This window comes from Taudactylus pleione, unplaced genomic scaffold (assembly GCF_031769625.1).
Source record: "Taudactylus pleione unplaced genomic scaffold, aTauple2 ptg001628l, whole genome shotgun sequence".
NCBI lineage: Eukaryota > Metazoa > Chordata > Amphibia > Anura > Myobatrachidae > Taudactylus > Taudactylus pleione.
The window spans coordinates 2,882,597-2,908,730 of record NW_028286025.1 but is presented as its reverse complement, the minus strand read 5'-3'; the positions used below and the strand labels follow the sequence as shown (position 1 = coordinate 2,908,730).

Below are 26,134 nucleotides of genomic sequence, written 5' to 3'. Positions count from 1 at the left end.
GCGCTGCAGCAAGCGATGGTGCACCCACCACTGCTACTGGACAGTGAGCTGGGACCTGAGACGCCTATCCCAGGGACCACCTGTACAGAGAGCCACACACTGGTAACCACCGATCACACATCAAGACAGACGGCTGCTCACCAGCATATGCTACTGCAGAGTTGAATCTGTCTGACACTGACCCACCACCTGGAGCCGTGAAACAAAAGTGACATATTAGGCATAATTGTATATGAGCGTACAGTATGTGCCTGATTCGGCACTGTCAAGGCTAAAAGCCACAGCAAAACGCATGTCGGTGTCCTGCAGTGTATCCAATGCCTCATGTACACATTGTGAATACTACATCATTATGTTTGTAGTACCTATGCAGTAACCTTAGGAGAACTATACCTGGGTACTGACACTGCAGGACCCCTGGCTTGGTAGAGCAAATCAGGCACAGACTCTCATATACATTTATACCTGATATGTAAAGTGTCTTCATCTCTAGACACCACAGAATCATCTTCATACATTCTTTCTAGGTGTGATTGTCTGGGTATATTTATTTTGTGGGAGGGGGGGGGACTCTAACTTGACTCCGGGCGTCTGGGATGAACTCTCTGTACGGTGGCACCGGCCGCAACACCCTAGTTACGGCCCTGATAAGGTGCGTATACACTGGGCGATTAAAGTGGACGACTGAACGATAACGATATCGTTATCGTTCAGTCGTCCACTTTATCGTCCATTTTTAACACAAAAACGATGAACAATAACGACGACGCGCGTTCCCGCGATGTCATCAGGTTGCTGCATGTCAGGGAATGGGGGAGAGAGCCCGGCGCTGAACGATATCGTTAATGATATCGTTCAGTGGGTGTGCTCAATGTCATGATCGACACTGAGCACAGCCTGCCGGGGACACACTAGACGATATCGCTCAGGGAGCATATCGTCTAGTGTGTACGCTCCTATAGTGTAATAGGTCACAGCACAAGAATGGACTCTGACCAATTCAGCACACGAAGGAACCCTCTGTCATACCTTTGGACTGAGAACTGTAGTAATAGAAGCAGTAGTGAATATTACACATCTGTACATATCTCCGGGACTGGTGACTCTGGATCAGGCCCTAATTCTTTCCTTGTAGCAAATTTTAGATTCTCTAACGCTGTGCAGGGTCAATGAGTGAATATTTTGCACCACTAGATTAATAGTAGGTTACCAAAACAATGTTGACCCTAAAGTGATATAATTTGAATAAATGGCTACAAAAACACAATATACAGGAAGCGTGAATGCAAGCACGGCTTCCTGTTGCGTGACAGTTTACACAGGCATGGAGCGATTGGAGAGTTAACTTACGAAGCCATTCTCGCCTTAGCGGCAACCAGGACTACAGCAATATCCTGTGTTGTGATAACTGTCAAAAAGTGACTCAGCAATAACCAGTGCACAGGAAAGAGGATTCCAAAAAATTCTGCTGTAACTGGACTAGCACGGTCATTTCCTAAGACACAGCTTTATTATCTAGTACAATAAAAGAATCACAAGAATAACAGCACTACTGAAGAATACAATACCTAAGACTTACAACTAAATTGCTGCAATTTGCGGTAGTTTGTTTGGCAAAGGTTTAATTAACAAATATGTTGAATATAGAATAAATACATATTGCTGTACCGTGTAGTAACAAATTAGCCATTTGTTTTTGTAATCATAATATAGTTTAATAGTGATCTCTTGAAAGAGGCAATTTAAAGTAATCTACTGAAGTTAGACGAATGGCAGTAGAGTATCCTGAGGAGGAAATACTGTTTTAAATCAACATCTTTTAAACAATAAACCTGAGCATTGCTGATTTTCTTAATATTGTGCTTACTCAGTCGGGAAATATCGGTGTTGTGGCGTTAACTCCTGCTCGACCTGCAGTAGCAATCTCTGTCATATGTTTCTATGTACAGGTCTTTCTATACCTACACTCGCTCGCCTTGCAGGAGCAATTTCCGTGCATGTGATCCCATGTACAGGGCTGCCCATACATACACCTGCTTGTCTCTCTGTACACGTGTTCCTATGTCATTTGCTTTCCTATACACACATCACAAGATGATATTGTCGAAGTGTCTTCCACCACAAAACACTTGCCCATCCAAACTTGATCCAATTTGCAAAAATGTCCAACGTTCTAGAGGAATGTATCTGGGGAAGCTCATACATCTGGAGAAAATACAGTAAGTGGATTTTAATGGGTACTGATTGCTGATAACCTAACGGAGACAGAGGGCAAAACAGGCAACTTGCGAAGGGCACTTAATCTCGGCAAACAGTTTTTCCACTGGTCCATCCTGCGGCTGGTGATTGTTCTGCAGCTTCTGGAAATGTTCTAGAAGTGTATTGCTTTTTCTCATACCATGGAGATGTAAAATGCACAAAATGTGCTCCTCACTGTAAGGGAAATGTGAACGGAAGATTTGACTGAATTATTTTCATATGCATTTATATAGAGTAGGCTATCCTTCTGCAGTCCTTATTTTAGACCTCTGTTTACATTCAATATTCTCTACTTTAAGTGTAATTATAGAATCTTTTTTTTCTTTTTTTACTCCGTTCGGAAATAAACACATATAATTGCCCAATGGCAGAGTTGACCTTCAAGAATAAAAAATATTTTGTGACTAAAACTCCCATTGGTACAACTGTAGGGGTCAAATGCAAATGACATCTGTGGTTCTGGAGCTACTAGCCTGGAGTTAGCTGGCAATGGTTTGTTCTATAGCCATAAAAGTTTGGAGAACTATGTAATGTAATGTAGTACAACTGTAGCACTGAATTTTGTCCATGTAGTTGATTGGTGGTTTTGCCACCACAGTGGGTTAATCAGCTTGGCCGACATACAGATGTGTCCTTATACACTTTGGTTTCAGTTGCGCCAAACAACCTATATATCGGTTCACCAGGTTCCGGGCGACTCGGAAGCATTGAGCGTCTTTTTCGGTCAAAACGTGCATCTTATTCACATATATAAAACTGGGAGAACTACCCTGCGAGCTTGCACTGATCATTATGATATACAACATTTGATTATCTGTGTGCGACTGAGTCGGATTCTCTATACGAAGTGCCACAAAGCCACAGATTTCTCGAGTGCCAAGTTCTGTTGAGCTTCATCTGTGACTGTGCTTCTATACTTGTTTAAAACTAAATCCTGTGCGACTGAGGTCGCAGCCCAGCGTCTCTAGTACACTGTTACTGGTGTTTCGTTGCTGCTGCGTTGCGAATAAGAGCAAACGTGTAAATAAAAAGATGGTACGCCACTCCTCTCGGAGCAGCTCTGTTGCGCCAGGTGTCTCACACCGTAGGGCGTATAGACGCTAAGTGCATGAGGACACATCTGTAAGATCAGTGCAGCTTTTATACTTTGACTGAAGCAACCATTATCACTACAGACCAGTATGAGAAGCTCCAAAACCACAGTGGTCCCTGTTCATCAGACTCCTCTAGTTCATCTATGAATTTTAGGGGATGTAGTTATGAGATCGGCAGCTATCATCAATCCCCACACAGGAATCCCAGCAAGGAATTTAACATAGGCGTCGAAATACAGACACCTATGTTAATCCCGATGCCGGAACGGCAACAGGAAGCCGGACCGATCATCCTCAGCCGTGGGTAAGTATACACTTAGCCGGGATAGGGGAATTAGGTTTAGGGATCCCGGGGGTACTTAGGGATAGGCACCCCCCTGGGGAAGGTTAGGGTTAGGCTAGGTGAAGGGGGGGTTAGGTTTAGGCACTAGGGGGAGGTTAGGGTTAGGCATCCCCCCGGGAGGGTTAGGTATAGGGTGCGGAGGTTAGGGTTAGGCACCAGGGGGGAGGTTAGGGTTAGGCACTAGGGGGGGAGGTTAGGGTCAGGCACCCCTAAGGGAGGATTACGGTTGGGGGGGAGGGTTAGGGATAGTATTCTTACCTCCGCTGTCAGGATTTTGAACCTTCGGGCTGCCAGTGTCGAGATTTCATACTGATACCGAATTTTAGGGGTATATTTACTAATGTTCGATTTTGAGTTTTGTGTGATTTCACATTCGTTTTGCATTCAGTTTTCTTTCGATTTTGTCTTTCGAGATTTACTAAAGGCAAAAACCGAATGTCAAATCAAACATAAAACCGAAACCCACTCAAAATCGAACAGTATTTATTTTTGCGCTATGAAGCCCACCCATTTTCTGTATATGATTACCTGCTAAAGGTCTATGCATACTCTCAGAAGTCAACATAAAGTGTCAGATACTAAATCAGACATATCTGTCATAATGGACGCAAATGGTGAGTTTTTGCATACAGGGCATGCGCAGAAGTGCATTTACGCATTTTCGCACATGTCCTTCCTACTCTGATCAGGACGCAATTTGTCCGGATCTGTCTTTCCGTGAAATAAAGTGTTTCAGGGTGTGAGCTGTGCAGTGATAATTCGATCACACCTAACCACCCTGTCTCGTGGGAGTGCCATGGGGGAGGTTAGGGTTAGGCACTATGGGGGGGAGGTTAGGGTTAGGCACTATGGGGGGGAGGTTAGGGTTAGGCACTATGGGGGGGAGGTTAGGGTTAGCCACCCGTAAAAGGAGGGTTAGGGGAGGGGAAAGGGTTAGGGTTAGGTGGTTTACTTATCTCTGTCAGGATCTTCTGCTGCCGGCCTTCCGGCATCGGAATTTCATCCACCGGGCTTAGGTCCGGCGGTACGACATACTGATTCCATCTGAAGCTCTGTTTGGAGTAAAGCGTACAGGGACGGGAAGCCTGATTTTGACGTGTCTCCTACCACTAGCATCAGGTTAGTGTAAGTACAGATACTAATGATAACTGTTGCGGCCGGTGTAAAATCAGTGGACGGCGCGGGATTCCCCTTACACACGCACAATCCCCATCTGATTTCATTATGTTGGGCGCTAAGGGGACGTGGCCGGTACAGGGCTCATTTAAGCCTTGTTACAGCCCTAGGTCTGATACCCCTGAACAAGTTGATTTAGACATTTTTGTTTCTAGATGTTTTAAAGAGATACACTATGATATATGCTTTTATTTTATATCTATATGAAAACAAAGCCACCAGTTCAAGGGAAGTGATCTATTTCTTACTTTGATTTCCAATTTATTTCCCCCCACTTATTGCTGTCATTTATATTATCCACGGAGTGCTAACACCCATATCTCATCCTCACTTTTTCGTTGTGAATGTATAAATCCCAGTTATTGGGAAGAAAAAATCACACAGGAAGTTTTATCAAGCCAACAATTAGTGAAGTCCTCATTGTATAAAAACTTTTTCATTTAAGAACTTTGGGCCCTGATTCATTACGGATCCCTATTGCGATCGCAGCTACAATTACGCACACAGACCCACTGCGAAAATATACTAATGTTTGCAATCGCAATGCCGTCGCAGCCCAACATAAAGACACCCACTGCCCCTTTCTCACATCCGTAATACTTTGCAAGTCTGAAAAAATATCGGTAACATCGACTCACGCACAATTACAAAAGGTCAGACCTTACTCAGAAATTGCTAACCTTCCGGTACGCAGTGAGAGCTCAGACTGCGTATGCCGACGCTGTGGCTAATTTATGCACGCCCCTGTAACGGCGTTCAAATGCACTGACACGCCTGCGTTTCGCCGACCACTCCCCCGTCAACACCCCCAAACGCTCACTTCCTGCCAATCTCCCTGCGAAGGGTCTGCGCAGTGCGATGGCAGTGGTTTCTTCGCGCACTGCAATGCATGCGCAGTACGCAACAATCGTCCGTCTGCGTACGCAATAGTGATCCGTAATGAATCAGGCCCTCTAATCACACATAAGAAGTATGTCTTAGAAATGTATCTAATGACTGAGAAGTGAAAAATGAGGATGTGTTTTCTAGTATATCTGTAACATCAACTCCAACTTATTCCAACATGATTTACCTGACATCTGGATAAAGTTGAAACATCTGGTCCAGTTTGGGTTTAATTTCATCCTTTTTCTTAGAGCCGATGATATCAGAGATACAATGTATGGCGTGACATAAGCTTTCCTTATCAGATCCCTTAAATAAAAATAATATACATAGGATTTGAAAACTGGGACTAGGGGGTCTATTTACTAAGATGTGTTAGGAAGATAAAGTGAACGGTGATAAGGTACCAGCCAATCAGCTCCTAACTGCCATGTACATCTGTGTCTGTATAGGCGCTCATCACAGCAGTCTGTATATCTAACAGCTGCCACTATTCCCTCCCGGTGTTACCAGTGCTCCCTCCCAGTCTTCCCAGTACGCACCAGCTCTTCTGCCGCCCTGTTCAGCAAATCACCCTCTGCTCTCATTTGCTGGGCTGCTTTCTTTCGTCTCAAATGACTTAGGCTCATTTTCCTCTTCATAATCTGCGAGATGTATTCTTTCACTAAGTACTTGTGGATGTCCCCTGCAAAATCCTGTTGATTAAATCATTAACACATAAAAAAAGGCATATGAGTAAATGGGGACTGCAAAATATCTTGAATACAGGTATTTGCAATTCAGCTGAGATTCATGAGCCAATGATGTAACTGAAAGTTAACAATCAGAAATTGGAAAAACTACTAGGGGTAAAGTTACTAAGATGGGAGTTCTACTTAAGAAGTGATGTTGCCCATAGCAACCAATCAGATTCTACTTCTCATTTATCTAGCACCTTCTAGAAGATAATACCTAGAATCTGATTGGTTGCTATGGGCAACATCACTTCTTAATAGAACTCCCATCTTAGTAAACATACCCCCTAATCTTTTAGCACATTTATTATTGCAAAATGACACATTTTTACACAAACACGCACACACGCACACAGGGCCTGATTCAGCAAGGACGCCATGTGCTAAGACGCACGCAGTCATACGATTTTAGCGTTCTGCGCATGCATATGCATAACAGTGCGCGTCTGCGATCGGGAATGAGATCGCAGTGTGTACGCAGACCCATTGTAGAGTGATTGAAAGGAAGTGCCATTTGTAGTTAGTGATGGTAGGGTGGTCGGGCGAACACAGGCAAGCCAGTGCATTGGGACGGCGTTGCAGGGGTGTGCATAAATTAGCCACTGCAATCCAATACGCAGGCTGAGGCCTCATAGCGTGCGCTGAAGTTAGCAATTCCTGAGTGAGCTCTGACCTGCCTTAACTGTGCGTATGTGTCCGATGTTACTCGATGTTACAGATTGCTTCGCTATGTTGCCAAATGTACACGGATGTGAGTAAGGGGAAGTGGGCATCCTTATGTTAGGTTGAGATCGCATTGCGACTGCAAACATTTAAATATTACCACTGATATTAGCAACTGCGCTGCGTGCGTATAAGCAGAATTGCGATCCATACAGAATCAGGCACACAGCCAGGACTTGCAATGAACTTCTTCACTCAGCAAACACTTGTCTTTGTCACTGAGAGTTGCTGGTCGCTGGCAGTAGGATGTGGCACCAGCACCTGCCCAGTCAGAAGTCTGTAGGCAGGTACAGTATATTGTGTATGTTGGTGAAGCCGTTTATTGCAGTTGTTTTAGATGTAGAACACTGGAATTTATTTAATGCATTATATTTTCTATATTGCGCACAATCTATACAGCACTGTACATATAATTATTCAGGTATAACTCTCCATCTGAGCTGCTAAGTAATATATATTTGTCCCTGGGACACATGGTGACAACGTAAGTTGTACAATGAAAGGGACAGACCCAGCGATTTAAAGCAAGGTCTCAAGCTTATAGCAGTATCTTTGTAAGCCATCTCTTCACGGGAAAGTTCAAGCTGAAAACTTAAAGCGGCACTAACATGTAGTGTAAACACCACACCGGGCTATACATTGAATGTTAGCGCCACTTTACATTTTCACCGATAGAGGCTTTTTGGTCATGATTATACTGTAGCTTAATCAGGATAATTATTAAAATAATATGTTACTGTTATCAGACCATAATAATATTTGAATTGATTTAGTCAACTGTCAACATGTCAATGTCCTGTTTTCTGTCACCTTGCCCTGATCATTTACTCAGAGATGCCCTCTTGTCACAGCAATCAACTCATTTTATTGTGCATTTGAGAGCTCCACAGATCCTAAAATATTGCCTAAAACTCCTTTGGCCAGAAATAATTAGATTAGGGTCTCTTCAAGTGTCATGATCATTCACTTTATCTTGTCCCAAACTATGATATTTCAAAACTTTTGTGTGTAATACCTATATTCTATTGATCTACAGTATGTGTGACCTATTGTATGTGATGTACAGTAATGTATCTGAGTAAATGACAGCTCTGAGCAGTTGGTAGGTCTGCAAGCCCAGCACCCTTTATGACGGGCGACGGTGATTAAAATCACTTGTACTGACACAGGTTCTACCTCAAACTACATCCTGACCCTTAGATCCCAATATTGTGTGTTTGGGATTTTGACCACTGCAGCTAGAGTGTCCCAAAGCCCAGATCTCCTGTCCTGAGTGTTACTGCAATAGCCCTTTTTGGCAAGCAATCTGTCACCTAACCCTGGTGGTATTGAAAAGGCAGTTACCCTTCTTAGGGAACTAGTTATGTGAAACTAGTACCAAGGAGTACACACAGTAGTGATAAAAACCCCGCACTCCCCATTGCCTGAGAAATCTGACCTCTGCTGAAAGAATTTGTGCGAGTGACAGAGTAAACTAATTTACATCTTCACTAAAATCAGCCAGAGAAAGGGGGACTTTTGATTCCACACAGAACCTGTCATATAAAGTCACTTCTGAATCTGTGTATTCATTTGTAGAACCAACAAAGGTCAATCTTACCATTGGGTGATAACATACATTGGTGGTGCTTTCTACAGTCAAGAGGGCAATCGTTGACAGAACACAAGGAGAAAAGAAGACTCTTGTGCTGTGGCACTCTTAATATAATTAACAGTAGACATGTGCGGTTCGGTTCTCCAGAAATCCGAATCCACCCGAATTTCGTGAATCCGGGTAAATCCGAGTCGCAGTTCTAATCTCCTGAGGAGATCCGGGTAAATCTGGGTCGTGGTTCTGATCATTTTGCCGTTCGGAATTCAGATTTTAAATCCGAAGTTCGGTTTATGGATTGCATAAATGACATGATTTTAGATGTTTTTGAAACTTTTTATCTATTTTTTATTTAAAAGATCCAAAACCAAAATGCTTGAGGGTGGTTTGCAAAACCAAATCCAGATCCAAAACCTAGAAGGAGATACAGATCCAAAACCAAAACACGGGGGTCGGCGCACATCCCTAATTAACAATAATAAAATATAATCTTTATTGATATATGTTAAAATCAAATATCATCCATCCTATTGGCCAGTCAAAATGGCACATAAAACATGTAAAGAAGGTATTCAAAATGTAACAGCCAGTGTTTCCGTGGTTACAACAATTTATATAAGGAACTATCCTGTAAATCACTGTAGATAAGGGCTGTATTAAGCAATGCCAGTGGTTTTACAGTTAAAAATAAACATCTAAAAATGTATGCAATACATTCCGGAGCTTGGACCTGGTGGGCATTGCCCACTGGAAGCCTATGGGCTTCTTTTCGCGTCTTGCACTGAGAGGGATCCAATCAGATCACTCCCAGTGTCCTCGGCAGCACCCACCATTATGCGCGTGCACTGAATGACTTCTGGATCATAAACTTCCCCGAAATCTCTCTATCGCATAGGACAGCTCTTATCGGTAGACCTGTAATTTCCAATTTTAATTGCATTTCTAGTTACAAACTGATGTACAGTAATCAATGCTGGTATTTACCCGATAAGTGGCGTGCGATGCTTAGTACATCCCGCCCAATGAGAGTCCAAGGAAGGTATAAAGTATAGAAAAGATAAATCCCAATGGGGATCTAAAGTAAATAACAAAACAATAGTGTAACAACAAGAGAGGTTGGTGATTAGTGTGTAGGTACAATCGCAAATGGATGGGTGTCACACAATTTGGTAGATGCTGAGAGTCAAATACAATTGCTGGACACAATGAGTACACAGTAGGGTACACTTTACCATGTAAGGTGGAATTCACACGTTGCAATAGGTGCAAAGAAGGAAATACATCTGTTAAGAACACTAGGTACACGGGGAATGGGTATGAAATCCCGGCAGTTGGGATGCCTGCTGTCAACATACCGACATCGGCATCCCGATGCTCAGGATCCCGACAAGGGTCCGGTAAGCATAGTAACCCTCCCCCCTTCTCCCCCTAACCCTCTGTTTCTACACCCTAACCCTCCCCGTTAGTGCCTAAACCTAACCCTCCGTCGCGGTAACCGCTGTCCGCGCGAGTTATATCCCCGGCATTTAGGAGAAGTCTTTCACAGAAATGAAAGACTTACCTGGGGGGAAGCTGACACTACGCATGCGCACAGCGTCAGCTTCCGGGACTGGCCAGGGGGCTGCGGGAAAGAGATAGAAAGATCTCTCTCCTGCACCGGGAGCCCCCATAGGCAAACAGTAATTGACACCATGTAAAGATGGTGTAAACTGCCGAGGCTAAACTCCGAAAATCATCGCTTTTTGGAGTTTAGCGCATAGGCGTCAGATCGTAGTCCCCATTGATAATAATGGAGACTGCGATGTGAAGTGCTAATTAGCACTTTGCCAGAGACTTCTGTAAATCTCCAGCATTGTGCCATTAGTACTGCAGTTTCTGCATAATTTTATGGAAAAAACTACTTAGGCCTCCAAATTCTAGAACTTTTCCATTTATACCTTATTTTTCTACAACAATTTACTAAAAGGTACTGAGACAGCAATTTTTACAGAGAACATTGGCCCTCATTCAGAGCCACTCGCTATCGGCAGTACGCTCGTTCCGAGCGATGCTCGCACATCTGCGCATGCGTACGGTTTTTAGTACGCATGCGCGAACCAGTCAGTGCGGCCGAAAATCATTTGTACGCTATATAGTGAGTGCCTGCTATTTTGAGTGACAGAATGAGGCGTATGTGGGTGGTAACAGGGGAAGGTTCTTGAAAACGGGGAGTGGAGATCCGAACGTAGGCGTGCTTAAAGGTCAAAACGGGCGTTTTATGGGTGTGCATAATTAAAACAGCAGCGTCATTGACCACGTCACTGGGTTATTTTATAGCCAGAACTGCTCGCAATATTGTGGTTGAAAAAACCAACCACAAGAATAGCGAGCAGTTCATACGCTGTTCGATGTACTCGATTAATCTAATAAATAGCGGACATGACGTATGATGCGAGCGGCCAGGGGGCGTTTTTATCAAATAAACGAGCGTATGTTTTGCTCGCTCGTTCAGACATGGAGGCGGCAACAGACCGCAAAGAGCGAACGGTTCATTTGAATAGCCACCCCCTTTTTATGAACGAGCGAGCGCTAATTGCGAGCGGCTCTGAATGAGGGCCATTGGCCCTCATTCAGAGCCACTCGCTAGCGGCAGTACGCTCGTTCCGAGCGAAGTTCGCACATCTGAGTTTGCGTACGGATCGTTATACGCATGCGCGAACCAGTCAGTGCGGCCGAAATTCGTGTGCTCGCAATATAGCGAATGCCTGCTATTTTGAGTGACAGAATGAGGCGTATGTGGGTGGTAACAGGGGAAGGTGTTTGAAAATGGGGAGTGGAGATCCGAACGCAGGCGTGCTTAAAGGTCAAAACGGGCGTTTTATGGGTGTGCATAATTAATACAGCAGCGTCATTGACCACGTCACTGGGTTATTTTATAGCCAGAACAGCTCGCAAGATTGTGGTTGAAAAAACCAACCACAAGAATAGCGAGCAGTTCATACGCTGTTCGATGTACTCGATTAATCTAATAAATAGCGGACATGACGTATGATGCGAGCGGCCAGGGGGCGTTTTTATCAAATAAACGAGCGTATGTTTTGCTCGCTCGTTCAGACATGGAGGCGGCAACAGACCGCAAAGAGCGAACGGTTCATTTGAATAGCCACCCCCTTTTTATGAACGAGCGAGCGCTAATTGCGAGCGGCTCTGAATGAGGGCCATTATTTTCATATAATGTCATAGTTGCCGACTTTCTGACTGCCCCCTCTGCGCAGGTATTGGGTGGGGGTGGCAGCAAGACTGCTTTTATCGTGGCCACTCCCCCACTATACAATGCATAGATTACTGGCAATGTACAGCAGGGGCGTGGCTACAGTGACGCAATTCAGAGTGATCCATCTGCTCTGCCGCCCTGACCGCCTACTTCACCTGATGAGTAGGCGGCTTGGGGCAGTTGATGGCCAGCTCTGGGATACTCGCCCACTTTTCCGGGCGGTCTGTATCGCCACATTATTTTTGGGAATCCCATTTAGGGCGAGATGCATCCTGCCGCTCTTTGCGTGCATGCCAACATTGGTAACGCCAGTATGCATGTAGGAATTCGAAAAAGGACTGCTCTGGTGGTAAGAGCGTCCCTTTGCGATGGAGGGTCAGGTCTATGACCCGGAAGACCCTCTGGCATCCTTCTGCGTGTGTGCAAAAGGACACACACGCCGCAGAGGGTGCTGGGAGGGATCCGATTCGATCCCTCTCAACACTTTCCCCTTTAGAAGCCCATAGGCTTCTATAGTGTTACGCCATCGGGAAGATGGCGTTACCCACCACAACCAAGCCCTGGAGTGAGACATGTGGCCAAACCCGTATTTTCAGGCTTTGACCACATTTCTACCTTTGCTGCATCCCTCCCTTTATGTTATTACTGTGTAAACTGTGGAGCGAGAAGCTGGGAGCTAAATCACTCTAGATCAGAGAGAGGGAGACGGGGGGGGGGGGGAGAGGGGGCATATAGAAGATAGACAGATGTGGGAGAGGAGCAGAGATGAAAGAGAGAGTGAAAGAGAGATGGGAGAGAGGGGGGAAATGGGGACAGAGGGAGGATGGAGAAAAGAGACAAGACCTAGAGGACGGGGGGGGGGTAACAAAGATCATGGAGAGGGAGACAGAGGGTAACAGAGTGAAAGGGGGGCAAGATGGGGTGACAGATTTGACTCGAGAGAAAGAGACAGATGGGGACAGAGATGAGAGCGTCAGATTGGGAGGGGTAGAGATGAAAGGGAGAGAGACAAATGTGGGGTGGGTGAAAAGAAGGAACAGAGAGGAGAGAGACAGTGAGAGGGAGAAGGAGGACTGAAAAGGGAAAATGGAAAAAAAAAGTTTGGCCAAATAACTAGTGACCTGGCAAATAAAGGGTCAGAAATACCAGTAAATAAATAACTATACTCATACTACAGGGTACATGGATTTTGTATACCTCTGCAACTCTGCTAATAACAGCTTATCTATAGGAAGGGGGACATACAAACAAAGCTCAGGTGGTACAATACAAAAGAATGAAATAAATGCAAAATACGTAGCGAAAAGTAAGACATGTTTCAGTGACTGCAGCCCTTGTGATACCTGCACGGACGCTATGCAGGAAGCAGGTGTATAACAGTAACCACAGCCTTTGTGATACCTGCACGGAAGCTATACAGGAAGCAGGTATATAACAGTAACCACAGCCTTTGTGATACCTGCACGGAAGCTATACAGGAAGCAGGTGTATAACAGTAACCTCAGAGAAACCTCAGCATGTCAGACAGTCTGAGCAAACAGGAAAACCTTACTGGCTGGCTGGTACTGTAACCTCTGGTTCTGTTCCCAACAATGGACGATATACCCCTAGCCCCTGTGATACAAAACCTTATACAGGACACGTAAGAGGCCTCGTATGGACATATGGGGGCTGATTCGGAGGTGGAAGCAGATGAGAACAGGGCTGTGTCTATATTAGTGGTAGAGATGTGCGGGTTCGGTTTTATTCGGCTATTTTCACCAAAATGCCACAAATACGGATTAATTTGCATCTTATTGGCTGCCAAAACACGCGAGAGCCGGATAGCCAATATGATTCAGTTTTTGAGATCTGAACATAACCGAGTAAAACCGAATGAAACCGAACCTGCACATCTGTAATTGGCGGTTGCACCTCTGTGACTTTATGCAAATGCCGCTATATATATTCCCTGGTGTACATCTGTGCATCCGAATGTGCCAGGACTGAGACTACCACTGTCAGTGTCCATAGGCGGTGCTGAAACACTGATTGGTGCGTCTTTAAACGCACCACCGGTCGTATCATCAAAACTTGTACCAGCCCTATGGCAGGCGCAGTTTCTCCCTTCGTGTATGGTCTCCTATGTGAGCAGTAGAGCATCTCTATATGCAACCACTATCACCTATGAGCCCGCGAGACTCCCATAACACGTCCCTTAAGACAGACCATCTCTGGCGTGCGCTAAGCCACCTCCCGTTCACCACCCAGGAACGTCCATCATGTATCCAAGATATTTCTGTTACTGTGAGTCTCAAATGCAACAGCGCCTCTGTGTGTACACTCTGAGTAATGCATGCGCCGCAGGAGTTCTTAGGGTTTTCTGCCCATGCGCAGTAGCAGAAAATCGTTCAACTAGGTGGTTGTTGGCATCGCATGTGGCTCTGAAATAGGCCCATTACCTGATATGGGCACAGAACGCCCGGTCTTATCAGATATTAATTGGGGGAACTTTTGCTCTGGTTCACATTAAGCCAAGCACCCCCTACTGGGAATATTTTTTATTTGTAATTATTATTATTATTATTATTATTATTATTACTACTACCATTATTGTTAGTACTATTAATACTACCTTTAAGTTATAAAGTATGTCACCCCTTCCACAACATAAACTTTAACTTCATGTTGCCAATGATATCATTTCTGCTGTGTGTTATGCTGGAGGGGCAATGCTGATGCTGATGGACATGGGTCAGTGACCTGTGATATTGTAGACTAGAACGGAGTCATCAGCACAGGAAGCTAATAACATAGGGATGAAGCTTATTCAGCATCGAGCACCAGCTGCCTCTGAAAGAGCCACTTACTTGCCAATAGCATTCGTATGAATCTGATGTAAATAACATTCACAGATGTCCGCTTACTGTTCCTCTACAGTCATTCTCCCTACGCCTGTTTCCTTTCAGATCCCCACCATTTTGTATTGGATGCACAGGTGTGTATGGATGAACTTCTCTTTTTAAACTTTTTCTGCTGCTCACTTTAAATATACTTTTATTCAGTATGTACACTATGTAGACAAAAGAGATTGGACACTGACAGCAAAAAGATCAACAAGATGTTATTGTCGTCAGTACTTTGTAGGTGCACCAGTGATTACTGCAGACGCCCTTCTTAGCAAACTGTCCACAAATCCCTGGACAGCAGCAGGCGGTATGTTCTGCCATTCTGCCCTAAGTACAGGGACCAACTGTGACACTGAAGATGGTGGAGTCGGCCTAGAACGTACTCATCGCTCCAACGTCCCAGAGGTTCTCAATGGGGTTAAGATCTGGACTCTGAGCTGGTCAGTCCATCCGGATCACCGAATTTTCTGTATACCAGTCCAGCGTCGCCCTGGAAACATGACAGATGGCATTGTCGTCCTGATAAAAACATTTGTTGTTTCCATAGAACTGTCAAAATGTAGGCAGCACAGAGTTATCGAGACCTTTTCTATATTTCTTAGACTTAATGTGGCCGTTAGCTCAATTAAGGGTCACCGTCTAACATCTATGGGCCTGTCCAGCATAGATAGTTTTTCGTGTCTATTTATTATACAGCAATAGTGCTGATTTTCTTTCACCAAAATCACCTATTATGAGGAGAGAGTGCACTTTGGGTCTCATTCAGATCCGCTCGCAAGTGGGTCGATGTTGAGGCCCTGCACACGCGCAGCGGCCGCACTGCGCGTGCACAAGCTCCGGAGGGAGAGAGAAATTCTCTCGCTCCGGGGCTCACTACAAAAGGGGCGGGTGTCGATGGTGATCGACAGCTCGCACCGTTTTGTAGGCGGGGTGGGGGGGGGTGGCTGGCCAAACGGAGGCGTTCCCGAAGGAATGCCTGCCGTCAAGGGCGGCCCCACTGACATCACTCGTGACATCAGTGATGTCAGTGGTGAGCTTCCGGCTCTATTAGAGCCGAAAGCTCACTGGGGCTTGTGGCAGACGAGACCCTACCACAAGGGTCTCGTCGCAAGCCCTGATGGTCGCGATGGTCTTGACCATCGCGACCATCAACCTGGCCGCTCGCTAAAGCTGTGGGTGGTCACCCACAGCTTAGCGAGCGGCCAGAAGGCTGGGTCATTACACAGAAGCGGCCGCTCTCATTCAGAGCGAGAGCTCGCATTTTGCGAGCGGCTCTGAATGAGGTCCTTTATGTGCAAGAACGATTGTAAACCCCTGTTTAGATATGTCAGCCTATGGGTGGTTAGGGTGTCACAGTGGGGGGAGGAGTTTGATCCTTCTTAGTTGAATATTAGGCAGAGCTCTGCCTCTTTTTTTCTGGACTTTCCCTCCCTCCCTATCTTGTCACATTTGGGTGGTGGCAATGAACGGCAGGACAATGGGCATTTCGCTGCAACAAATTATGGGTGCAATCTTCCTTAATACACGGCTGATGTTACCCTACTGGTGTCAGCTGCACTGGCTTACTGGCTGGGCCCTTTTGGTGTGTATTGGCAGAGGATTTGGAGAGGTAGTGGATTTGCTTTAATTGATCTGGCCATTGATCACCCCTCTTTTGATGCCACTGCACTTATTGACTTAACTTCCATCGGACCACACACACCTGTATGTACTAATTCAAGTGTCGCTTCAGCTCTGCTTGCTGACTTTGGAAATGGTGACAAGATGGCACCACACATGTGCAGTAATAGGGTCAACAGCCATCTTGCTTAGGGATTTAAAGCCTCCCATTAGAACCCAAGTATGGATTATGCACAGTAGCACTCTCCATCTGCAACATAAATAATGTAAAAGCAACTATCACAATATTCTGGATCAATGCGATCACAATTTCTGAAAGGTTGAAATCAATGGACTTGTGTATTTTTTTAAGTGTATTACCAAGGGCGAAATGTTTTTTTTAAAAAAAACATAAAATTGTTCCAGAGATTTGACCAATTCTAGTGCCCAGACAAGGGGGTTGTGATGTTGCTGAATAATAGAAAGTCACAAGCTGCTTCCTATTGGTCAGCAGGGACACACCCTTCTGTGGCAAATTTATTCATTGGGTTAACACTGTTAACTAGCCAATTATGCTGGGTACTGTATGGCAGGTAGCTTCATCACAGCATAATGCTAAATCCCCAGAATTCAGGGCGTAGTACAGACATTGAGTGCGCCATCTGTACAAGACCTTAAATTGTTTAATATAAACAGAAAACATGCTACAAGTTGAGTCTCCCATATCCAAATATTTCGAAATACGGAATATTCCGAAATGCGGAATATTTTTAGCATGACTGAGATGGTGAAACTTTTGAGTTTTGATGGTTCAACGTACACAAACTTTATTAAGGAACACAATAAAAAAAAAATAAAGTATAAAATGACCTATAGGCTGTGTGCATAAGGTGTATATGAAACATAAATGAATTTCATGTATGTACACAAAATTTGTTTGAGCCACAAAATTTTTGAAAATATTGTATAAAATGACCTTCAGGCTGTGTGTATAAGGTGTATATAACACATAAATGCATTCTGTGTTTAGATTTGGGCTCTATTCCTAAGACATTTCATTATGGTATGCAATTATTCCAAAATACGGAATATTCCGATATCCAAAATACCCTTGGTCCCAAGCATTTTGGATATGGGAGACTCAACCTGTATAAGCATTTCACAAGGAATTTTTTTTTTTATATTTTAGTCTACAAAAGTGAATATTTTTACCCTGAAATGTAGTCAGGTAGTTCAGGTAGCTCCAGCCTACAAGATTTTGCCCTTGTTGCTCCCTACCACTGGAACTCTCTCTTAAACTCTCTATAAAACTTCAAACAGGCTCTTAAGACCCACTTATTTATCAAAGCCTTCATGTTCTCAGCCTTACCTACTGTTTCATTCTCCTCGCTCGCTGTCTCTCCCATGTGTCACTCCTGTCTGGCTGCCCCTCCCTTTTAGACAGTTAGCGCTAACAAGCAGGGCCCTCTTCCCCCATGTGCTTTTCTTCCTTGACTTATACCATCATCTCCTACCCATTGCATGCCTACAGTGGCATCAAATCTTTGGACTCTGTCGCCTTGCTGCTAATTTGAGTATGATGACTGCCTATTCAGCAATGTTTATAAACCTTGTCAATGTCCTGCAATGTTTTGTACTGTTAGTCACTTATTCTAGTTTTGGTCATACTGTTTCTGTACTTTATTTATGGCGCTGCAGTGCGGACCCCTTGTGGAGTCATATAAATAAAGTCTAATAATTATAAAGTTCTTGTGAGTATAGGAATACCATACTAATAATACTATATTCAAAGACAAATGTATCCTTTGTAGTTTTATATGTTCTACTCTCACACTATGCAGCTACTGTACTTACTACAATGTAACCTTAGGGTGTGGGCAGGGCCAAGGTTAGGAGGACATTTGTCAAGGGAGGGTACTTTTCGTCAAGTTCTCAATCCGGGGTGATCCTTATTCTGTGTGACGCTCATGCATTTTAAAATAACTTGGTGCCACTTATGTGTAATGCCCGGTTAGGGAAGGAGGAGACTTGTTTTATTGTTGTTTTTGATTTTTTTCTTTAACACAATTATTATTATTATTTTTATTATTATTATTTAATTTAATTATTTATTGCTTTAATTATTTTTATAAAAAAGGGCCTGAGGAAATTCCCCTGCACATTAAAACAGATAAAATATTTAGGTCTCAGGTGCAAATTACAAGTCAAGAAATTGTGTTAGTTGCACAGAAGAACTACTCTGTCCTTCCCCACACTTCTAATCTAATCTGTCCTTCCCCACACTTCTAATCTAATCTGTCCTTCCCCACACTTCTAAAGGACTGTGTTCTCATGGTGATGTCATAGTGACATCACAGATTATTAAGCATGGACTGAATGCAGAAGCCATTGGGAGAGCCGAAACCCAATCAATTGGTACCCGTCCACTCACTGGACCCTTCAGTCGTCACCGCAAAACGAGACAGCCACTCTTACTGTATTGCCCAACATTTATTCATGTCAACAAGAGTCACATGCAGCCTGCGGCAATGCAGATTCATTGTGGGTAGTAATATGTTATATAAAGTATTTCCTTAATTCCCTATACAGTTGACAAACTTCTGCATATAAATAGAACTGTTATTTCTCTAGATGGGTTTCAGAAGTTCTAAGAGATGATTCATTGATGGTTATTTAATAACATTGCATTTAGGTGCAAATTTACACTAGCCTGTAACAGCCAGTTAGCAGTGAGCGTTTATCTGTCTAGTGCAAACTAGACAGTGAGAGCATGTCTCATCGCTTGCTATGTTTTAATGAATCTCAAAGCAAAAGTAATAAATATCCCTATTAGTTCTGACTAGACAAAAGACGACTGTGATAGCTATACAATGCCAGTGTGAACATACGGGAAGGCGAGTTTACAAGACTCGACCAAAGAGGAACTGAGGCTTTGTTTTTCTTTTTTCAGAAAATGGAACTAGAAAATGAAGCAAGAACATTCCGCTGTCTATTTAAGTCAGAGTTCCCTTTTTAAGGTAATTATGCTTTAGATATTTTCAGGAATGTGCAAATACAAGGTGTAGAGAGTACTGTATGTTACCCTGAGAAGATGTTCGGCGATGACATTGACTAACATAGAAACTAGGGATGTGCGCCGACACCCGTGTTTTGGTTTTGGAAATGTATCTCCTTCAAGGTTTTGGATCTGGATTTGGTTTTGCAAACCACCCTCAAGTGCTTTGGTTTTGGTTGTGGATTTTTAAAAAAAATATAGATAAAAAGTTTTAAAAACAGCTAAACTCATGTAATTTATTCAATCCAAAACCCCGAAATTCGGATTTAAAATCCGATATCCGAACCGCAAAAAGATCAGAAACGCGACCCGGATTTACCCGGATATCCTCAGGAGATTAGAACTGCGACTCGGATTTACCCTGATTCATGAAATTCAGGTGGATTCGGATTTCTGGAGAACCGAACCACACATCTCTAATAGAAACATACAGTTTGACAGCAGAAAATAATCTATGATCTATCCAATTTGCCTTTTTCGTGTCTGTTTATATTTTTTGGAGGAATACAGGATTGTTGTTTATCCTCTACCTAAGGAGAATATTTGTTATAAAGCCCCATCTGCCCCTCTCCCCTCCCCTCGTTAGTTTTGTATCCAACTTGCTGCAAGTTATGGCAGCAGATACCAAACTATTACAGTTCGGTGTTGCTCCAATTTGGACACATCTGAAATTCTTTATGTTACTATTCCTCCTTCTAATTTCAAAGTCTGCCCTTTGTTCTGTATATCCTCTTACTTTTAAAAATGTTGCATTCCTGAACTTTATGAATAGATTTAATATATTTGTATGTTTCCATCATATCACACCTCTATTCTATTCAAGTTTAGCTCTTCAGGTGTTTCATGGTAAGTTTTGCAGTAAGTGCAACATTCTATTGTAGCCTTTGAGTGTTCTTTATTTTATCCATCAGTCAGTATTCTTGGAGACAGGTCATCCAGAACTGTACACGGTACCCAAGTCATAGCTCTGAACATTGGAAATGTATAAATTGTGACATAGTGAGAAGGGGCAGGTGTGGGAGTGGCTTGTCCACATCACAGTGGGTGTCGCCATGTCCCCAGGAGCACACCTACCGCTTACAAATAAATAGCTCACCTACCCCTAAAAAACATCCTGTAGTTACCACTGGCAACCGACACATACCGCTTTACTTCCTGCGAATTGGACCAAACATGCCGACCGTGAAAAAGCGAGCCTGTCTAGTTAAATCGTCAGTGTCCCATCATAATCAGGACAGTTGGGAGGTACTGTATGCTCAAGCTGATGTCTTACTAGTGACCTCTACATTTTTCTATTACCATCCTCTTTTTGCTGCTAATACCTCTTTATATAGAACCAAGTATGCTCATGGATTTTCACGCAACTTACTTAACGTCATATTTTGTCTGAAGTTTTAACTCTAAGGCCCCTTTCCACTATTGTTGTTGATGACATTACAAAACTGTTTTCTGCACCACATGCACTATTTTACTTTAGAATATATAAAGGGGCTTATGTAATAGCTTGCAACTTGCAGCCGCTGCGGAAACTACTGAGAGTCTTCCCGTGTTTTTAAAGCGGCAATCATTTTAAAGGCAAACCTAGTTTGGTTTTGCCTTTAAAATGATTGCTGCTTTAAAAGTACAGGAAGACTCAAAGGGGTTCCCGCAGCGACTGGAAGTCGCCACCTATTACATAAGCCTCCAAGTCTGTAATGATCTTGCAATAAAAAACACTTACGAATGCCGTGGGACTTGATCCCAGGTTTTTTTCAAGCCTGGGACCATCGATACTGCCGGTTAAGCCCCAGCAGCTGCTGTTATCCTAGGCTTCAGCCGAGAAATACGGAACTATCTTTGATGTGTCTGCTCTCCACCCACTTCCTGGCTACAGCCAATCCCCTGCAACCTGGGGATATATAAGGCTGGAACACTACATCCCAGTGCCTGATTGTTGTGTTTGCACACTGGCTCGGCTGTTCTTGGCATTGCGGTTTAACCTTCTAGACTTTGACCACTAACTTCATCTCCAGCGCTGATTTGCCTGGTTTTGTCCCTGAATTTTCTCTTTGCTACCAGTGACAGACTCCTGGCTGCTTACCCTGTACCATACTTTGACTTTACCCTGATACTGGTTCAGTTTAATCCCTTAGCTACAAGCAAATGTGATCCAACCACTGAAGTCACATAAATTGCAGCCTCTGAGCTGTAGGTCATGAAATCTAAGACTGCTCATTTTAGTCCATTCCTCTATTTTCTATACAAAAGTTATATCCACAAGGCCAGGACTCATCCCTGAGATCTTCTGCTGGTTAGAAGCCCTCATCTGTCCTTACACCACAGATAACAATACTCTCCAAAGGATTTTCTGTTTCTGATTTTATTTATTGTTGCACAGTGTGCTTAACGGTTTGTAAAAATTGTAGTAAATCCACCAATCCACCCCGATCAATTACTTTAGCTAAAGCTATTTTTATATTGAGTTTATGAATTTCCCTACTACTGATGTCAGAACACTCTGTGGATAAAGAGACACCTACCTTGTCATGCGGACTGCTTAGATATTTCAGGTACTGACACAGCACATCAGTCGATTTCATGATTGCACTGAGACCAGAGTTCTTGCTCAGCCATTTTTTGGTTATCAGGTCCTGGAAATGTGGCTGCAATAGATAGAGACTCGTTTTTTAATTAGATACTTTCCAATCAGATTGTCATTTCTAAACAGATACTAAGGGGTATATTTAGTAACATGCAAGTTTTTAGAAGTGGAGAGGTTGTCCATAGCAACCAATCAGATTCTAGCTATTATAATTCTAGAAGGTGCTAGATAAATGATAAGTAAAAGCTGATTGGTTGCTATGGACAACATCTCCACTTCTAAAAACCTGCACGTTAGTAAATATGGGGTTAAAAAGAGAGAGAGGAATTTTTTTCCTGTTAAGTTTTAAGTTGCAAAATGCGTCACAATTACAAATCAGTTCTCTCTATATTGCAATGTCACTTTTCATCACAAAGAAAAACAAACATTTAATTTAGTTATTTAGCATTTTACCATATAAAGAAAATCTAATCACTATAAGTAGGTTCTTACTAGAGGGGGTACATTTACTAAAGTGAGAGTTTTTTTAAGTGAGTTTTAAAAGTCATGTTGCCCATAGCAACCAGTCAGATTCTAGCTATTATCTTCTAGAAGGTGCTAGTTAAATGTTAGTAGAATTTGATTGGTTGCTATGGGCAACACTTTTAAAACTCACTTCTAAAAAAAAAAAGTCTCACTTTAGTATATTTACCCCCTGGTATGGAACCTAACATGTTAGAGAGAGGGTATGAGTTTTTAATTTTAATCCTATTGAATTTATATTGTCACGTAGTAATTTTATTTTTAATTACCACTTACAGATCCTTGAGACAACCATGGGTACCAGGTTTGCACACAGTTTAGCCAACTTTTACATGAACTATTTCTTTATGAGAAATATTAGTATTTTGGGACTTTGCATCTCAATGAAAAAAAAATAGTATCTTTCCATTTCATGCTACTGTATGACTCAATTTAACACATTGAGAAGTAACTTCAGCAACGAGACAGCAAATAATAATCTACATAAGAATGATTAGGTGTAATGGAATCTATTCCAGAAATTATTGGATAGTTACGGGCAGTAACATAATGCTTTGTGGATCCTAGGGGGGGGGGGGGGGTGATTATAGTGTGGGGTAATAGGCTGAGGAACAAAGAAAAAAATAAACTTTTGTCTGTACTGTGTGTTAAGATCCAATTGAGATTTAGATGTAGGTTCATGAGACAATTTTAAATAGAGATCTGAACTATTCAATAGATGATTGTTGCACATTTCACACATATTTCTAACTGACATTTTGACTGTTTCAGGCTCTGACACAGGCAACTATGGGGTAGATTTACTAAGCCTTGGAGTGAGATAAAGTAGAGAGAGATAAGGTACCAACCAATCAGCCTGTAAAATTGCATTTGGGAGCTGATTGGTTGGTACTTTGGGGTCTATTTACTAAGCAATGTTAGGAGACAGAGTGAAAAGTGATAAGAAAGTGATAAGGTGCCAGCCAATCATTTCCCAACTGCCATCTCACAGGCTGTGTTTGAAAAATGACAGTTGGGAGCTGATTGGCTGGCACCTTATCACTTTCTTATCACTTTTCACTCTTTCTCCTAACACTGCTTAGTAACTAGACCCCATTATTTCTCTCTACTTTATCTCCCTCCATGGTTTAGTACATCTCCCCCTATGTTCTGGTTGAAAGAGCAGTAGTCTTTTATAATAGTTGCTGCTGGATGGCCAAAACACGTACAGGGGTAATGAGTAACTGACCCTATTATCTCAGCTACACACCCCAGGGCACCCTTACCCAGATTTGGAAAATGCATTAAGCAGAGCAGACAAACTTACAGTACAGAAGATAAACAACACCAAGTACGGTAAGTCATCCCAATTTAGACTCCAACATATTGAAACATCAGCCCAGATTTTTATGGACATTTTGTGAATTATGCTCCTCACCTTTGTATCCATCATAAAAAGGAAATGTAAATTTTTTTTCAACTTTTCAATTGCGTCATTGAGACTGGTCTCCGCTTGTCTGCATTGCTCTGCGTCTGTCTGCGTTGTGTTGTGTCTACAAAACAAAGATCATTCATTCAGTTGTCATATCTTAAACTAAACTGATTCTTTGGACATGCAGTTGAACACTTTGGTACTGAGTCACACTAAGGTCTCAATGTACTAAGCTCTGAAAAGTGATAATGTGGAGAGTGATAAACCACCAGCCAATCAGCTCCCAAATGTCATTTTTCAAACACAGCCTGTAACATGACAGTTGGGAGCTGACAGGCTGGTCGTTTATCACTCTCCAGTTTATCACTTTTCAGAGCTTAGTACATCTCCCCCTCAATGCCTTCAGCAATCAGAAATCCTATGCGAATATCCCCCTGTATTCTGAGACGGGTGCCATCGACGAGACCGCACTGCCCCAATCCTCCGGCCATGAAAGCATCCGTCATCACTGGTATCTGCACTTCGTACGCCCACCTCAAGCTTGGAGTAGAAGGTCTTATGCAAAATACAGTGAATTATACATACACTCAGCTCAAAATAGGTCACACCTCTGTCTACACGAACAGGACACACACACGGGACACCTCTCCTATGTGTGTTCATGTTGTTGCCCAGTTTTTACCCATTCAGCCCTCGGTAGATGCTCTAAGTTGCACGATGTGCAGTTGCTTGCAATTCAGAATCAGACCCCATATTAGCAGATGGAACATGGTGTATTTCAGTGTACACTGTATTATGTCATATAAAACAATAATCACAGGTATTCGACATGCTGGTACTGATCCTTAATGTAATATTTAGCTATGGTACACTGGGCTTGATTCAGAGGCGCTGGCAAAAAGCGAGCGCTCGCTCTGAATCAGGGCGGGCGCTTTTTTTGTTGTTGCGGCCTCCTGCGAAAATAACGGCATTGTGAAGAGGGGGCAGGGCCATGATGACGCGATCACGTGGCTCCACCCGCAATGTGCCATCAATGACCGGCTCCGTCCCCCGCAGTTAGCTGACAATCAGCTCCCTCCCGGAAGGCTGGAGCTGATTGTCGGCAAGTATGGGATAGACATCCACAAGAATGGCTAAATTCACATCCGTGCATGCGCTGTAAGGAAGAAATCGCCATTTTCGTCTGTGAACAGAGATCCGTGCAACTCAGAATCAGCCCTGGAAAACACCTCTACACCAAGCTTCGGCCATGGGTTATTGCCGGGGTGCTGCTCTGAGTCTATGCTGCATGCAATAGAATAGCCTTGGCTACTGAGCCCGGCCCCCATTCTGGAACAGCTGCCGCTGGACACCTGTTCTCGGCAGGGTCACATCGACCCTGAGTGGGGGCCCCTCTATGTGTGGGGGCCCCGGGACGACCTCCCCTGTTGCCCCCACCCTTATTCCGGCCCTGCCTGCACACACCCCACCTGCTAAGGTAAGAGGCAGAGAGGGGGGAGATGGCTAGGGCACACAGCTGAATCCACAGTGGGATTGCGTATTAAACCACACATTTCTGCCATTATGGGACCTGTGACGGGATCCGTTTTGGTGGAGTTTTTTACTAGATCTCAACAGATTAGATCATCCCCTGGCAGGAAATCACATCAGTGATTCTGGCAGCTGTTTGCAATGTTGATGTCACAGTCACCTTTGTCTGCCATGCAAGCTAAAAATGGCTACAGGAACAATTAACAAAGATAAATGCAGGTGCTGGTATATAGGCTGTGACGGGAAAAGGAAGTCTGAGCAATCACTATTACACTCAGTCAAACATTTTTATTATCATACTTAGGTAAAGTAACAGACACCCATTGTGTGATGATAGAATGGAAAGACCACGGTAATTTCATTGCTGCCATTGAACATACATAATACCCAAATAGGCCTCCACTGGAGAGAAAACACCTCCCCCTGGGGCTGCCTGTCCTGTGCGTGACTGGCAGGTAGCGCTTCCATTGGGAAGCCACTGCCCGTCACA

General features: G+C 43.4%; 1 protein-coding gene across 2 annotated transcripts in view; it reads right to left on the bottom strand.

Annotated features, from left to right (window-relative positions):
* Window positions 1-1,522: 1,522 nt before the first annotated feature.
* EXOC3L4 (exocyst complex component 3 like 4) overlaps window positions 1,523-26,134 on the bottom strand; it is a 121,430-nt gene continuing 96,818 nt past the window's right edge. For both annotated transcript variants that reach the window (XM_088464285.1, XM_088464286.1), the window contains exons 8-12: window positions 24,121-24,235; window positions 22,120-22,242; window positions 6,300-6,452; window positions 5,945-6,066; window positions 1,523-2,433 (exon numbers count right to left, since the gene is read on the bottom strand). In XM_088464285.1, coding sequence (XP_088320411.1) covers window positions 2,256-2,433; window positions 5,945-6,066; window positions 6,300-6,452; window positions 22,120-22,242; window positions 24,121-24,235 — 691 coding nt within the window. In that variant the 3' untranslated portion in view covers window positions 1,523-2,255. The remainder of the gene's footprint in view (window positions 2,434-5,944; window positions 6,067-6,299; window positions 6,453-22,119; window positions 22,243-24,120; window positions 24,236-26,134) is intronic.